This window comes from Hemitrygon akajei, chromosome 1 (genome assembly GCF_048418815.1).
Source record: "Hemitrygon akajei chromosome 1, sHemAka1.3, whole genome shotgun sequence".
NCBI classification, from domain to species: domain Eukaryota; kingdom Metazoa; phylum Chordata; class Chondrichthyes; order Myliobatiformes; family Dasyatidae; genus Hemitrygon; species Hemitrygon akajei.
Window position 1 is genome coordinate 44,303,537 of NC_133124.1, and position 16,686 is coordinate 44,320,222.

The window sequence follows — 16,686 nt, forward strand, 5'->3', positions numbered from 1 at the left end:
ATGCACCACTTCTGCCACAGCCTATTCCACATTCACAACCCTCCAAGTGAAGAAATTCCCTCTCACGTTCTCCTTAAACAATTCACCTTCCACTCTGAACCATTAACCTCTAGTTCTGGTCTCACCTAAACAGAGTGGAAAAAGCCTCCTTGCATTTACCCTATCTATACACCTCATAATTTTGCATACAACCATCAAATCTACACTCAATCTTCTCCGTTCTAGGGAGTAATGTCCTAATCTATTTAAACTTTCCCTATAACTCAGGACCCAGCTCCCAGCAACATCCTTGTAAACTTTCTCCGCACTCTTCCAATCTTGCTTACATCTATCCTGTAGGCAGGTGACCAAAAGTGGGTATAATACTTCAAATTGGACCTCACCAACATCTTATACAATTTCAACATAACATTCAAATTCCTGTACTCAATACATTGATTTACAAATGCCAATGTGCCAAAAGCTTTCTTTATGACACTACCTACCTGCAACACCACTTATAAGGAATTATGTATCTGCACTCCCAGATCAGTCTGCCTATTGCATTCCTCAGTGCCTATCACTGATCGTGTTAGAAAAACCCTGGTTGGTTCTCCAAAAATGCAGCACCTCACTTTTTAACATTAAATTCCATCTGCCATTTTTCAGTTCACTTCCTTGACTACTCCAGACCCTACAGCAAGCTTTGTCCACTATACCCCCCAATCTTGGTCACATCCACAAAATAGCAAATCCAGTTTACCACACATTATCATCAAGGTTGTTGATATAGATGACAAACAACAAACCCAGCACTGATCCCTGTGGCAGACCACTAGTCTCAGGCCTACCATCAGAAAGGCAACCATCCCCACACTCTGACATCTCCCGCGAAGCAAATGTCTAATCCAAGTTACTATCTCATCTTGAATGCCAAGCCATTGAACCTTTTTGACCAACATCCCATGCAGGAGCTTGCTGAAGTCCATGATGCCTTGCCTTCATCAATGTTCCTGACAACTTCCTTGAAAAACTAAGATTGGTTGAACACAACTTATCACGAACAAAGCCATGTTGACTATCCCTAATCAGTCCCTATCTATCGAACTACTTGTACATCTGACGTCTTGAATGACTACACCAGAGTAGCTACAAAGTTTATTAAAACAACTGTGGATGAGTGTGTCCCCACAAAATTGTTCAGGTTTTTCCCCAATCAGAAGTTCCAGAACAGTGAAATCCAGAACCTGCTGAGAGCCAGATCAGAGGCATTCAAGCCTGGAGATTGAGAATGCCACAAGAGGTGCAGGTATGAACTCTGGGAAGTCATCTCTCTGGTGAAGTGGAGATTCCGGACCAGACTGTAATCAACGAGGGATGCTCAACAGCTATGGCAGGGTTTGAATGTCATAACCTCCTACACAGCTAAATCTTGCAACATAGAGGACAGCGGAGCTTTGCTTCCAGATGAGCTCATTGCCTTCATGCACAATTTGACCACCAGAACAAGAAGGAACAATTGCACACCCCATGTTTTATGATCCTTTGATCTCAGTATCTGAAGATGAGATGAGGGCTGCCTGCAAGGGAATTAATTCAAGGCAAGCAACCGGTCTGGATGGAGTAGCTGGCCGAGTACTTGAATACCCATGCTGACCAACTGGCAAGTGCTTTGATGGACATCTTCAACTTCTTGTTCTGGGAGTGTGTGGTACCCACCTACTTCAAGCAGGCTTCGATCGTACAGGTGCCCAAGAAGAGCGTGGTAACTTGTGTAAATGACTATTGACCAGTGGCACTTACATCCACAGTGATGAAGTGTTTTGACAGGCTAGTGTTGAAGCACATCATCTCCTGTCTGAATGGTGACTTGGATCTGCTCCAATTCGGCTACCGAAGCAACAGGTTTATAGCAGATGCTATCTCGTTGGCTCTTCACACAATCCTGGAACATCTGGACAGCAAAGGTGCAAACATCAGGATGCTCTTTTTTGATTACTATGCAGCATTTAACACCACCATCACCTCAAAACTAACCAGTAAACTCTGAGACCTGGGCCTCAATACACCCTTGTGCAATCGGATCCCACTTATGGATCCCAGTCAACATGGTTTGCCAAAAACATCTCTTCCACAATCTCCATCAGCCCAGGAGCACCACAGGAATTTGTACTTAGCCCCCTGCTCTACTTGCTTTACACCTATGACTGTGTGGCTAAGTACTGCTCCAACACCATAATCAAGTTTGCTGGTGACACCACTGTTGTGGGCTGTATCGAAGGTGGTGATGAATCAGCATACAGGAGATTGAAAACTTGGCTGAGTGGTGTAAAAGCAACAACATCTCACTCAATGTCAATAAGTCAAGGAAATAATTGTAGACTTCACAGAAGAGGGAAACCAGAGGTCCATCAGCCAGTAATCATTGCAGGATCAGGGATGGAGAGGGTCAGTAATTTTAAATTCCTGGGAGTCACCATCTCAGAGGATCTATCCTGGATCCATCATATAAATATAATTGCAAAGAAAGCACAACAGCACCTCTACTTTCTCAGGAGTCTGCGGAGGTTCAGCATGTTTTTGAAAACCTTGGCAAATTTCTATAGATGTGCGATGAAAAGTGTGTCGACTGGCTGCTTACAGCCTGATATGGGAACGTCAATGCCTTTGAGTGGAAAAATCCTACAAAAGGTAATGGATTTGGCCCAGTACATCATGGGTAAAACCCTCGCAACCACTGAGCACATCTACACGAAATGCTGCCGCAGAAAAGCAGCATCCATCATCAAGCGACCCTCAGCACCCAGGCTGCTGCCATCGGGTGGAGGGTACAGGTGCCTCAGGACTCACACCACCAGGTTCAAGAACAGTTACTACCCCTCAACCAACAGGCTCTTGAACAAAGGGGGATACCTACACTCATTTAAAGATTGTTATTTTGTGCTTGTTATTTATTGCTATTTATTTATATCTGCATTTGTAGCATTTGTTTACAGTTAATTCCTGATGTTCATAGTTACTGTTCTATAGACATGCCTGCAGAAAAAGAATCTCAAGGTTGTATGTAGTGACATGAATGTATTCTGAAAATAAATTTTACTTTGGACTTTTATTGGAAGGTATTCTAAGGGACCACATATAACTTTCCCACTACTGATGTCAGGATTACTGGCCTTTAGTTTCCTGGTTATCTTTAGAGCCTTTCTTAAACAACGAAGCAACATCAGCTATCCTCCAATCCTCCAGCACCTTGCCCATAGCTATGTATGTTTTAAATATGCCCCTCAATTTCTGCACTATCCTCTCACAAGGTCCAAGGGAACACATGGTCTGGCCCTGGGGATTTATTCACCTTAATTTGCCTCGAGTCAGCAAACCACCTCCTCCTCTGTATTGGGTCCAGGATCTCACTGCTGCTTTGCCTCACTTCTATGGACTGAGTCACTGTCCTGAGTAAACAGAGATGAAAGAAATCCATTTAAGATTTCCCCCTTTGCTTTTGGCTCCATGCATAGCTTTCCATACCGATTTTCCAGAGGACCAATTTCATTCTTTGCTACCCTTTTGCTCTTAGCATATCTGTAGAACTCCTTAAGATTCTCCTTCACCTTGTCTGCTAGGACAACCTCATGTCTTTTTTTTTCTCGCCCTCCTGATTTCCTTAAGTGCTCTTGCATTTCATATCATCTTGAAGTACCTCATTTGTTCCTGCCTGTCTATACCTGCTATGCACCTCCTTCTTCTTAACCAGGGCTTCAATATCTCTATAAAATCAAGGCTCCCTAAACCTGTTATCCTTGCCTTTTCTTCTGACAGGAACATACAAACTCTGCACTCTCAAAATTTCACTTTAAGGCCTCCCACTTTGCCAGAAAACAGCTTGCCCCAATCCACACTTACCAGATCCTGTCTGAATATCATCAAAATTGGTCTTTCTCCAATTAGAATCTCAACCTGAGGACCAGATCAATCCTTTTCCATAAATACCTTGAAATAAATGGCATCATGATCACCAGATGCAAGGCATTCCCCTACATAAACTTCTGACACCTGCCCTGTCTCATTCCCTAATAGGAGATCTAGTATCAGACTCTCTCTGGTTGGGACTTTCATCTACTGATTAAGGATACTTTCTTGAACACATTTGGCAAACTCTTTCCCATCCAGCCCTTTTACAGTTTGGGAGTCCCCATCAATATGTGGAAAGTTAAAATCACCTATCACAGCCTTATATATCTTGCAACAGTCTGTGATCTGACTATGAATTTGCTCCTCCAAATCCCAAGAAATGTTGGGTGGTCTATAATATATTCCCATTAATGTGGTTAAACTTTTCTTATTCACCATTTCTACTCATAAAGCCTCACTAGATGAGCTCTGTAGTCTGTTCTGATTGTCACAGCGGTACTCAATTTTCCATGACTAGTAATGCCACCCCTCCCCCTCTATCACATCTAAAACAACAGAACACCAGAACACGAAGCTGCTAGTCCTACCTCTTGTGGAACCAAATCTCACTGATGGCCACAAAGTTATAATTGCAAATGCTGATCTATGTCCCAAGATCATTAATCCCACCATGCTCGACATTTGAGTTCCTGACTTTGTACAGTACATAGATCTTTCTCCACGACCACTCCACCATCTGTTCTGGCACTGATTCCCACCCCCCTGCAAATCTAGTTTAACCCCCCCCCCCCACACCCCACTATGCAGCACTAGCACCATCACTAGGATATTAGTCCCCCTCCAGTTCAGATGCAAACAATCTTTTCTGTTCTCCTAACCCCTATCACTATAGCTCAGCTCTTCTACCCCCTTCCCTTCTGAGCCACATGTCAGACTCAGTGCCAGAGACCTGACCCCTGTGGCTTTCCTCTGCTAGGTCAATTCCACCCCCCACCCCACCGCAGCAGTATCCCCACCTGCTGTTAAAGGGAACCGCCATGAGACACTTTGCACTGGCTGCCTATCCCCCATCTCCCTCTCCTGTCAGCCAGTTACCTGTGTCCTGAACCTTGGGTGTAACTAACTCTCTATACGTTCCATCTATCACCCCCTCAGACTCCCGAATGATCGGTGTTCATTCGAACACAGTCTGTTCAAAACTGCAGCTGGATGCACTTATTGCACCAGTAGTCATCAGGGGCCCTGGAGGTCTGCTTGTCTTCCCACATCCCGCAAGAGGAACATTCACCTATCCTGCCTGGCATCCCCACTGCTCTAAATGTGCAATAAGAAATAAAAAAGGAATAAGCAGTGAAAAAATAAACATCTACCACCAGCCTAGCATCCCTTTGCTAAAGCTTTGATGAGCCAAAGCCTCAACTCCCCACTCCAACACTGACCCACTCACACAATGGCCGCTCTCCTCAAAACAAACTTATCTTTATTGGACCTCGCCAAGTGCCTAATTGTGCACATCCAACATCTCCTCTGTGGCACGCAAAATGCCTTGCTTGCTTTTTTAAAAAAAATAACACTCCTCCCCCTAAGTAATCCAGTGTCTCCTCTGGCCTGTAGCACAAAATGTCACTTTGACACCAGAACACTTTGAAGAGATGATCCTCCAATTTTCTGAGGTCTTCCCTATGGAGAACTTTACATAATTGCATAACTTAACTCAGCTGAAAAATATTGGAATGATACAAGGCACACTTCAAGCCATCTTGTTGTTACCTCAGAATGCTAACCATACTATTGCGAATTAGGGATCCCCCATTCCTTCAGTAATCAAGATGTGATCTAGAAGATTTTGCTGTCTTGCTATATTGCATCTTAATAAGTCAGTACTCCAACTTTCAGCTCTCTCCACCTGTCCTTCAGGGAAATGAATGCTATGCAGACAGGGCAGGAAGGTTGGGCTGTGATGAAAGATTTGCCAAAATGTGTTTAAATGGCAGGTGTTTGCTTGCTTCTGTCTCGTGTGTTCCTAATTATTATTTGTAAATGTAACGGGGGGGTTTCTTTTTCTTTGTTACTGTGTATGTAATCAAAATGGCGTCTTTGTTTTGTTAAAAGTAGGAATGCTGGCGCCTGTGTTAATAGTAGGAATGCTAGCGTCTTTGTTATGATAAGTGCTGGAAGTTTGTTTGGGACTGTAAACTGATTGTTGGCGGGGATTTTGGGGAGTCGGCGCGATGGAGTGAGAGAGAGAGGACGGGATGCTGGAAGCTGGGCGACGGTCCCCGGCCCAAGGTTTTCGGTGATGAGAGGAGACGGAGACAGAGGAGTGTGGAGCGTCTGGTCGACCACCGTGGGGGTCCCAGGAGGCGGGTCGAGGAAGTCGGAGGGGATCGAATGGTGGCCAGAAGACTTCAGTAATTGAGCTCCAACGGTTGTGCACGAAGTGGTTTGGACTTTGATAAGTTTGGCGCCTTTTCTTTTTTTCTCTTATTCATATATACTGTATCGTTAGTAATCGCTTAGTTATAGTAATCTTTATAAATTGTACTCATTTAATCACATAAGGTGTACTGTCTGTTTTTTGGGCGAGGCGGGGACATCACACAGCATCCACACCGGCTGATTACCCAGTTTGGCGGGGCCGAAGGCTGCTCCCCCTAGACTAGAACGAGTTTGAGCGATGCCTGAGGCAACCCAGGGGTTACATAAAGATTACTAATTTTCCCGTTTCAAAGTCACTGATACATACTGAATTTTCTGCGTTTGGGATGGTACTTGTTTCAAGGGATACAAATGATATGATGAAGATTAGAGCTGATAGCCACTCCATGTCCCTTATCCCTCCTGGCTTATAGAAAAGAAAAAAATTACCAGATGTGAACAGAAAGCATATGTAGCAGCTCTGAAGAGCCTTACATTGTTTGAGTGACATCTACTTTGCTTCAAATTGGAATAGTAATTTAGAGGTATAGCAAGGTAACAGGCCCTACCTGTTATCAAAAGGGGATATCATTGTAAAAACATAACTTTGAGACACTGAAAACCCAACACCATTTTGCCACCCCTAGGCTCTGTACAATTTTCCAACCTATGATATCTTGTAAAAAGAAAGGCTTTCCATCTGTTGCAGACGGTTCCAATCCTGGTACATTAGAAGGTTCTGCCACAGAGAAAATAATAATATGTATTGCAAGAGATGCAATATTGCCAAGAGAAGCAAAAATTCATAACAGTCTATACATTACCAGATTTGATAAAGTGAAACATGAAATACTTCAGAAATGATAGAGAGAAAAGAAGGGTGTCATGACAATAGCATTATAGCTGGCTTCATCCTCCCATCTTTTCTCTGTAGTTCTGCAATATTTTATTCTGTGAAGTACTGATGCAATTTAAAAGTCACAATTGAATAATCCTCTACCACAGTGACAGGCAATACATTCTAGAGGCTAACTACCTGCAGTATATAAAAAAAAGTATTTTCTCATGCCACTTAGATTCTTTTGCAAATCACCATGAATCTTCCTTCCAGGTTTCTTGACCATTCCACCAATGGGAACAATTTCTCTCTATCAACCCTGTCGGCATCTCTTGTTATTTTGATAGTTGGCGAACAATTTCCAGCTGTTAAGAAGCACACAAACTGATTTGGGCATCATAACTGGTATCTGCAGACCTTCAGAATGGCAAATTATCAATCCACATAAGTGTGAGATATTACAGTTTGGAAGTTCAAACCAGGGTGAGACTTATACATCGAATGGTAGGACCCTGGGAAGTGTTACGGAATAGAAAGAAGTATGAACACAAGGGCATAGTCCGCTGAAAGCAGCATCTCAGCTGGGTGTGAAGAAGGCATTAGGCATGCTGGCCTTCAATTAGAGCACTGAGTATATATGATGTTGGTGAGGCTTCACTTGGAGTGTATACAGTTTTGGTCACCCTCTTATAGGAAACATTATTACATTAGAAAGAGTGCAGAAAAGATTTACTAGGATGTTGTTGACTTGGAGGCTATACAGAGTAGGACTTTATTCTGTGGAATATAGGAGATTGAGGGGTGACCAGATAGAGGTATATAAAATCATGAGGAACACAGACAGGGTGAAAGCCAAGTCTTCTTCCCCAGGGAGGAACTACTAAAAACAAGGCATATATTTAAGATCATACAAAAGGGTTTTAAAAGGCTCATCAGTTGCAGCTTCTTCATGCAAAAGATTATGTGCATTTGGAATGAATTAACAAAAAAATGTTTGAGACAGGCACAGTAGCAATGCTTAAGTGCCATCTAGATAACTACATACATAGTTAGGGGTTTAGGGGAAATATCAGACAAACGGGGGCAAATGGGACTAGCCCATTAGGCTGCACAGCTGGCATGAATGAGTTGAGCCAAATGACCTATTTCCATGCGTGAGCTCTATGACACTACCGATGTACCATAATTTGCACCCTGCTGTAAATAAAAATGTGAACTAAATTTCAGTCAGGCCCAGGTTCAATGAATTGACTTTAGCAAACACAACCTTCCCTCAGATATCTCTTCAACTTGGACATCATCTTGCAGCACGGCTGTTGCAATTTGTACAAAGCATGTTAACTTTTTGTGTGAATATTTCCTATGCCTGGACATGTTTAGTAATCATTCTTGATGTGCTTAGGTCATTTCTATTTTTACCTCTGCTACCATAATTTAAAAGACCTTGTAAATAAAAAGATCTGTTCTATTCCCATTCCTTACTTCCTCCAACTAAGTCAATCCACAGTTAAGGTGCTGAACAGTGCACAGGTTGTAACATTTTGAGGTGTTCACTGGGTGATGCAGAACAACCTTTATTACAGGCTTTTTTTTAATGATTGCTCTCTGATGTTGCTCTTCTCTAAAGTCCAAAATTAAAATAATGGCAGGAGTTGGCTGCCATATGCAATGCTGTAAATGAATAATTAAAACAGAAGAGTGATTACTTAAATCTATAGGTGATTCAATACTAAGCACCTTGACTAGTTGCCCAAATTAACCACAAAAAGTGATCTAATTCATGTTGAAAACTTCATGACATTTGGCCAGGAACTGGTCCTCTGTTCAGAATGCAAAGGTTAGCTGGGGCTGGAACTTAAATCAATCTTTTTCAACAGATGAAACACTAGATTTTATGTTATCAATTTATTAGCTCTGACATTTATCTAGCAAAACGTTCCTCTCTGTTGCTTAATTGTTTAAACATATTATGCAATTCACCCAATGTTAACAAAATTGATTTTGTTATTTAGGCTCAGTTTCTCAAATAACTTGCAACAAATTGATGATGAGGGGTTGAATTATTGAACCAGCTCCCCTGTGCTTTTAGATCCCTCTTTGTTATTGCAAATGAACTATCTCTCCAACTAACTGAGAACTCGTAAAATATGCAAACTAATGTGCATATTTCATACTTCCCCTTCACCACCTTGCTGTGAAAATGTAATTTCCAAATTTCATTTACACATTTTCACAGAGTTCACTTTATTCAGTTTTAATTCTAAATTTGGAATTCATTTTGATGATCAGTAAAGACTTATTTAATTAAATGCTTTCTGGAACAGGTTGACATATTACAGTTTTGAACACAAAATCTAATTTCTTTGCATATCTATTATCCTATGTGCAATATTATAAAATCTCAACCTTTTTATTATATGATGTACTACTATTCAAACTTACTAAACAGGCAACTCTTAAATTCCACAATACAAAGTCAACACAGCAAATATTCATGCATATTGATTATTAAATTGCCACCATAAGAATTAACTTCTCTTGCTGTACAAAGTCACACCTATTGTTTAGACAATGGCCATTCTGAAGTGCTTCTTCCTTTTGCATGTCATCTCATGGATAGCATTTCTTTTTTAAATGTAGCATATTTTTCTACCTCTTCTGGAACTAATACAATTCAGAGCACATTTTACAATGATCTGGCAGATATACTTCTGCTGAATAATTCTGTTTGCAGATAATAAAAAACAGATTAATTTTCTTGAAAGTTACTTAAAATTTCTGTGGCATTTCACTAGTGACAACCTTCAGCTCCTTCCATGCAATGTAATTACAGTGCGCCACAAATCTGATTTTACAACATATTTCATATCATGCAAATTTATCCACTTCTCTTCTTTTTCCAAAATACTAACTTTACCCTTAGAAAAAGATGCAATAATATAAATTGCTTCACTCACCAGTTTATGAGAAAATATTACAATCAAAAGAAAGTATTTTTAATGCTGTTTATTTGTCTGTATACAGGACACAAAAGTCACTTTGCAGTTTATATTGTATAACCACCTTGAAAAATGTTTCTCCAGCTTTTCAGAAAAAAGGCAGATGTGACACTTTAATAAAAAAAGTGATCAGCTGCTTTTAACTAACAGAACACAAGGAGAAGATGGAACATGGGCTTTGGGTATAGGGGAAGAAATTAAGAAGCGATGTTAGGGGAACTTCACCCAGCTTAAGTTCCTAAAAGAACTGCCCGAGAGAGAGGTTGAAGTAGGGTGACTTACCACTTTTAAGAAGTGTCTAGAGATGAACACTTGAATCACTTGGGCAGAGAAGACTAAATTCTGTGTGGTGAGTGCTCACAAGTCAGTGTGGATGAATTAGACAGAGTTGCTTATTTCCTCGCTCTATTATTCTATAATCTCTAATGCCAAAGATAAAGTTAGACAATAAAATTGTCTAACACATCCCATGAAAATTTTAAAGTGTATGATTCATGTGAAAAATTGCTGATCTTAGGAGTTGGTCTACTGCTGAAATAGACCTAAATATACACCATCTCCTTGGCCATCTCTGGAGCATAAAGACACCCATGTTAGGCCATTACTCACAGACTCAGCTCTGCCTTCAATACTATAATTCCAACCAAATTCATCTCTAAACACCCTGACCTGAGACTCAACATCTCCCTTTGCATCTGAATCCTTGACTTCCTGACCAACAGACCACAATCAATAAGGACAATCATCAACAACTCCGTCACGATTACTCTCAACGCGGGTGATCCACAAGGCTGCATCCTCACTTCCCCTACTCTATTCCCTGTACACTCACAACCACGTAGCTATCATCTGCTCTAACTCCATCTACAAATTTAATCACCATTTTCATCTATCATCATAGTGGGCCATATTTCAAATAACAATGCATTGGAGTGGAGGAAAGAGATAGAGAGCCTATCATATGGTGTCATGACAACCTTTTCCTCAATGTCAGTAAAATAAAGGTTTTGGTCATTAACTTCAGGAAGGAGGGGTGGTGGTACACACATTCCTGTTTACGTGAATGATACTCAGGTAGACAAAATTAAAAGCTTTAAGTACTAGGAATGAACAACACTAGCCACCTGTCCTGGTCCAACCACAAAGTAGCCACAGCCAAGAAACCACATTAGCACATGTACTTCCTCAGGAGGCTAAAGGAATTTGGCATGTCCTCTTTGACCCTCACCACAGAAAGCATCCTATCCATAGGCATTACAGGCTGGTATGGCAACCGCTCTGCCTATGACCATAAGCAACTCTAGGGGGTTGCAGGTTACATAAACCAGCCTCCTCTCCACGGGCTCTTTCAAAACTTTGCACTGCCCAGGTAAATCAACCGACATAATCAAAGACTACCCCCCCCCCCCCACGAGGTTCTCTGTTTTCATGCCTCGCATCAGACATCAGACAGAAGAGACAAAAGCCTTAAAGCATGTATCATTAGACTGAAGGACAGCATCTAACTTGCTGTTATAAGACAATTAAACAGTATCCTAGTGTGATAAGAATGGACTCTTGACCTCACAATCCACCTCGTTATGACCTTGCACCTTATTGTCTACCTACATAGCACTTGCTCTGTAACTGTAATGATTTGCTCTGCATTCGGTAAATGTTCTACCTCATTCTATCTCAATGCATTATTGTAGTGCAACGATCTGTAGCATGTTACACAAGACTTTCCACTGCGTTTCAGTACATGTGACAATAAATTACGGTAATTTACCAATTTAGTCCCTTTTAAATACAAATTATCAGCCAATAAATTAAGCCATATTTCAGTATTGAGCACCAAGAAAAGGTTAAATTTATGGAATTCATATTCCCAAATACTGTATAGGTAAAACAGAACACTAACAAGCTGACAGTAACACTAACATTGGCAAAATCTCTGTAGGATACCTGCAAAAATAATGCTTTCTTAAAAATCAAAACAGAAAATGCTAGTAATACTCAGCCACTCAAATGATCTGAAAGTCTATTTTTCACTCCACACTTGCTACCTAATTTGCTGAATGTTTTCAGTAGTTTCTATTTCAGGTTTTTGCTGCTGTAGTTTTGTATTACTCTAATTAACAAATCAGTATGGACATGTAAAATGAGAAGTTATTTTACATGATTAATTGATTGCTAAAGCACTGATTCAAAATCATGGGAGTAATTGTTAACTATATAAAAATATTCTGGTTCAACAACTTATTAAAGTACAATAAAAGGTTCTGAAGTTTGAAATTTATTTGCTCACAAACTGTTCAAACTTGCTGAACCATAAGCCTTTCAGTTCATCATTTAACTTAAACTTTTAGTTCACTGAAACATTTATCTACAAAACTGCCCAGACTGCTTAAAAATATTTCATCTATAATTTTCTATAGATTGACCAAATCCCCCAGGTATTAAAACTAGGCCAGATGAGCGAAATTTTTTTTTGTGTGGCAGAGGGATTTTACTCAGTGGAACTGCTTTTATGTATAAGTGATTAATGTGCAGAGTTAGTTTGCTCTGCATTCTATGATCATATACCGCAGCTGTACAGAGGGTTTCTCTGCAAATGTACAATTGCAAGATACTTTTATGCATACAAACATTTATGGATTTTTTTGGGATGTCTGCCTATCAAAAGTGAACCAAGTACTATAAAATCATACAGTAGATTTCCCTTGCTTGTTGACTTAGCATTCAAAGCACTGATATCATTATTCCTGATCAAAGTTTAGCAGATTGTATTTGTTACTCTTTTATGCATTTAGAAATATGTCCATACATTTTCTAATGCATGGAAAAATTGGCTTTGAAACTGAAGTGCATTTGTGATTATGGCATGAGGTTTTGTAATGTATCACTAGTCAAGTGATAAATTATGTTCCACTTCTCAGCTGATCAACAGTGCCACAGAACTGTGGATCATGTCATAACTGGTAGACAACAATTACATCACACAGTACAATTATATCCTAATGGTCTATGATGTGAAAAATCAGTTTCACACATAACCTGAGTAATGGCTATTGAACAGCTAGAATACAAAATCGAGCAGCTGTGCCTTGCAAATGTTCTTTCACTTGTGAAATTAGCTCACACCACAAATCAGTTATGAACCTGCTCTTTCAAACTTATGAAAGGGTAAAGGTGATGTATTGAGCTGCCATTTATATCTTCTGTGCATTTCAGAATTGTCATTATCTGTCTTTTTTTATTTAGCACCATTCAAAGCTAAATTACTCTCACTTTAAATTTCAGCTTCTTATCTGCTAAATTAGAACAGATTCTTACATCATATATTCAGTCTTTGTTTCCACAAGTCCAAAATTTTACAGAAAGAATAATAAAGGTGACATACAGAGTTGTAGCTTACCAGGGAGAGGACACATGGCAAATCACAGTAATTTATAGAACATAGAATAGTACAGCACATTACAGGCCCTTTGGCCCACAATGTTGTGCCGACCCTCAAACCCTGCCTCCCATATAACCCCCCACCTTAAATTCCTCCATATACCTGTCTAGTAGTCTCTTAAACTTCACTAGTGTATCTGCCTCCACCACTGACTCAGGCAGTGCATTCCATGCACCAACCACTCTGAGTGAAAAACCTTCCTCTAATATCCCCCTTGAACTTCCCTCCCCTTACCTTAAAGCCATGTCCTCTTGTACTGAGCAGTGGTGCTCAGGGAAGAGGTGCTGGCTGTACACTCTGTCTATTCCTCTTAATATCTTGTACACCTCTAACATGTCTCCTTTCATCCTCCTTCTCTCCAAAGAGTAAAGCCCTAGCTCCCTTAATCTCTGATCATAATCCACACTCTCTAAACCAGGCAGCATCCTGGTAAATCTCCTCTGTCCCCTTTCCAATGCTTCCACATCCTTCCTATAGTGAGGCGACCAGAACTGGACACAGTACTCCAAGTATGGCCGAACTAGAGTTTTATACAGTCTGATTTCTTCTTCTACAGTTAGGTGCCTTTAGACTACTTTTGCTGTTTAATCTCAAATCTGCAAAATGCACATTCAATTCTTTCGTGAAAATCAGAAAGGTTCAATCTTTAGACGGTTTTCTCTATTTTCTGGAACAATTACATTGATTCAATGATTTTCGGTAATGTTTAAGAGTCCACCGAATATGCTGATCAGAGATCGGAACCAGCTGTCAACATTAGTCATGTAAAGAGGTATGTTCTCCTTGCACGTTAGCTCTAACCACAATACCATCAAACTCTGGTCCTACTCAACAGTTTGAACGATCAGTCCTTAACTGATCTGCCGACTGTCAACGCCTCAAAAAAGATCTTTGTCCATTCCACAGACAATTTAATAAATAAAGCCATCTCGGTAACATTTAATTATAACTAAACACATTGATCTTTCCTTTTCTCAAAGAAACGTCGAACAGCAAGCCGGCTGTTTTCAAAGTAGTAGCACAGTGTGCTGATTTGTTTTCGCTCAAGTCCTATACTCACGAAATGCAATGCATAATCTAACAGAGTATAATCACAAAATTACTGGTTGACTGCAAACGAATTGAAGTATCCAACAATAATAAACAAAGAAGCAGTTTTACAAATTATAGGGGAGCTGTTTCCATTATAAGAGGCGCCACAGTTAAAGTAGAAGCCATGTACTGGTCCGTTTAGAACGGCGATGCTATCTCCCAACAACTTCAGTTCATGTTTATTTTTAAAAAGGCTGTATAAAGTTGGTTGTCTGCATTTTGAACCGTGAGCTCAACGTGTTGACTGCATAACATTTTAAAGTATAGTTCTTGTCAGTTTTACTGTCTGCACAAAAACAGCTCTTTCCTTAAGAGGTTGTGTATTCTTGATGCACTCTTCATTCAGCTGCCAATTACTATGACAAATATTTATAATAACTATTACTGCAACGATATCCACATTTATCAAAATTTATATAAATTTATCCACCTCTCAAAACTATCACCTAACGATGATTGGTCGCAAAAATCTACATTGGCAAGAGGCGTGTTTTAAAATGGACTATCTGCATATTTCAGAGTACAGACCGAACATAACATCTGAATGTATCGGTTCGCAGGCATGACAACATTCTTAGGATGCTGCAGAATTATACCATACAAACCATTGCAGGAACCAGAAGAGCTGCACTTGTCGCTAACCACATCATTTCAAATATGTATTTATACACACCGACTCTATGCTTAAATGGTGCGCGCCTACCACTTGCAATTAGCATCCGAACATAGCTGCATTTGCAGGAATATGTTAACCAGACTCTGGCAATACGAACAGAACAAGTATCGGAACATGTGTGGTCCAAGAGTCTGAACCGCAGTTACTGAAGTAGATTTCCATTTGTTTTATTGAAGGTGCTTTACCTTTCCCACATCTACAACGTACTGAATGCAAGTTACCTCCAGAGCTGTCCCAGCTGAAGGATGTGGATGATTGACTGTAGAAACCAGATGCAGAAGGAACACGAGGATGCTTTGCTCGTGTTAGTAGTCCTGGTGCTCGGAGACTGCCGCTGTGGAGATCGAGCATCGGTCTCGCCTACCCCACCGGCGCAGCTCAGCACCTTGCCGTCCACCGGGCTGCCGGTCTGGACGCCGGCCCCGCTGTCGGCGCTGAAATCGTGGATGAACCACCTGAAACTGAAGACCTGGACGACCAGCGAGCCCAGCACCACGAAGAAGAGAGTCAGTGCGAACCACCAGTAACGGGAATGCAGGTAATAGTCCACGGCCAGCCACACGTCCGTGCCAACGTCCGAGAAATACACCGTGACAGCGGCCACGATCCACAGGCCGTCCCACAGCGTGTACCTTTGGTGCTGGGCGAAGCGGAGGCAGCGACCCCGGCACAGCCTGGTGCAGCACCGGGAGGGCAGCGCTGCCGAGCCGGGCTCGGGGCTGCCCCGCTCCTCCTGCTCCTCCTCCCGCTGTTCCTGCCCGTGCTCTTGCCGCTGCCCGGAGTTGCTATGCTCGGAATTCTGCAGGGGAGTAAAAGCCACGTCGCTCTTCTTCATCATCTTTAACAGCCCGTCCGACTTGGCAGCCATCAGCTTCCCTCTTCCTTCTCTCCACACCCCCTTCTCGCTCTCCTTCCCTCTCACCTCTTTCTCTCTCTCTCTCTCTCCCTCTCTACTGCCAATGAATAGGGCGACCTCCACTTCCGGTGTGTGAGGCTCGTTATCCACCGCTAAACTTCCGCTATCTCTTTATTGATGGAGAGATCTGCCCATTTGGAAGAATAAAGGGACGCGAATGACTCCCGCTCAGTGGGCATTCGCTCAAACTTTGGCTCCGAAGGTACATCTCCCACCTTCCCAGCTCCCGCCACACGTGCTAGCTGACTGATCAATCGCAACGTTTTCTTTCTTTTAGAATAAATGTTACTCCAGAGCACGATTGTAACTCTAATTATCATCATCCTCCCACAATATTTTCCAAATGCACATTCTGCACTTTTGATCTGACTGCCTCCCTTTTCCTGGGGGCTGGTTAAAACATCTGCTGCCCTCTCGATC

General features: G+C 41.4%; 1 protein-coding gene across 1 annotated transcript in view; it reads right to left on the reverse strand.

Moving 5' to 3' along the window:
- Nucleotides 1-16,233, reverse strand: part of xkr4 (XK related 4) — a 314,028-nt gene extending 297,795 nt beyond the window's left edge. Inside the window, exon 1 of the mRNA XM_073042267.1 lies at nt 15,572-16,233. Within this exon, the coding sequence (XP_072898368.1) occupies nt 15,572-16,218 (647 nt within the window). The 5' untranslated portion in view covers nt 16,219-16,233. The remainder of the gene's footprint in view (nt 1-15,571) is intronic.
- Nucleotides 16,234-16,686: the final 453 nt, after the last annotated feature.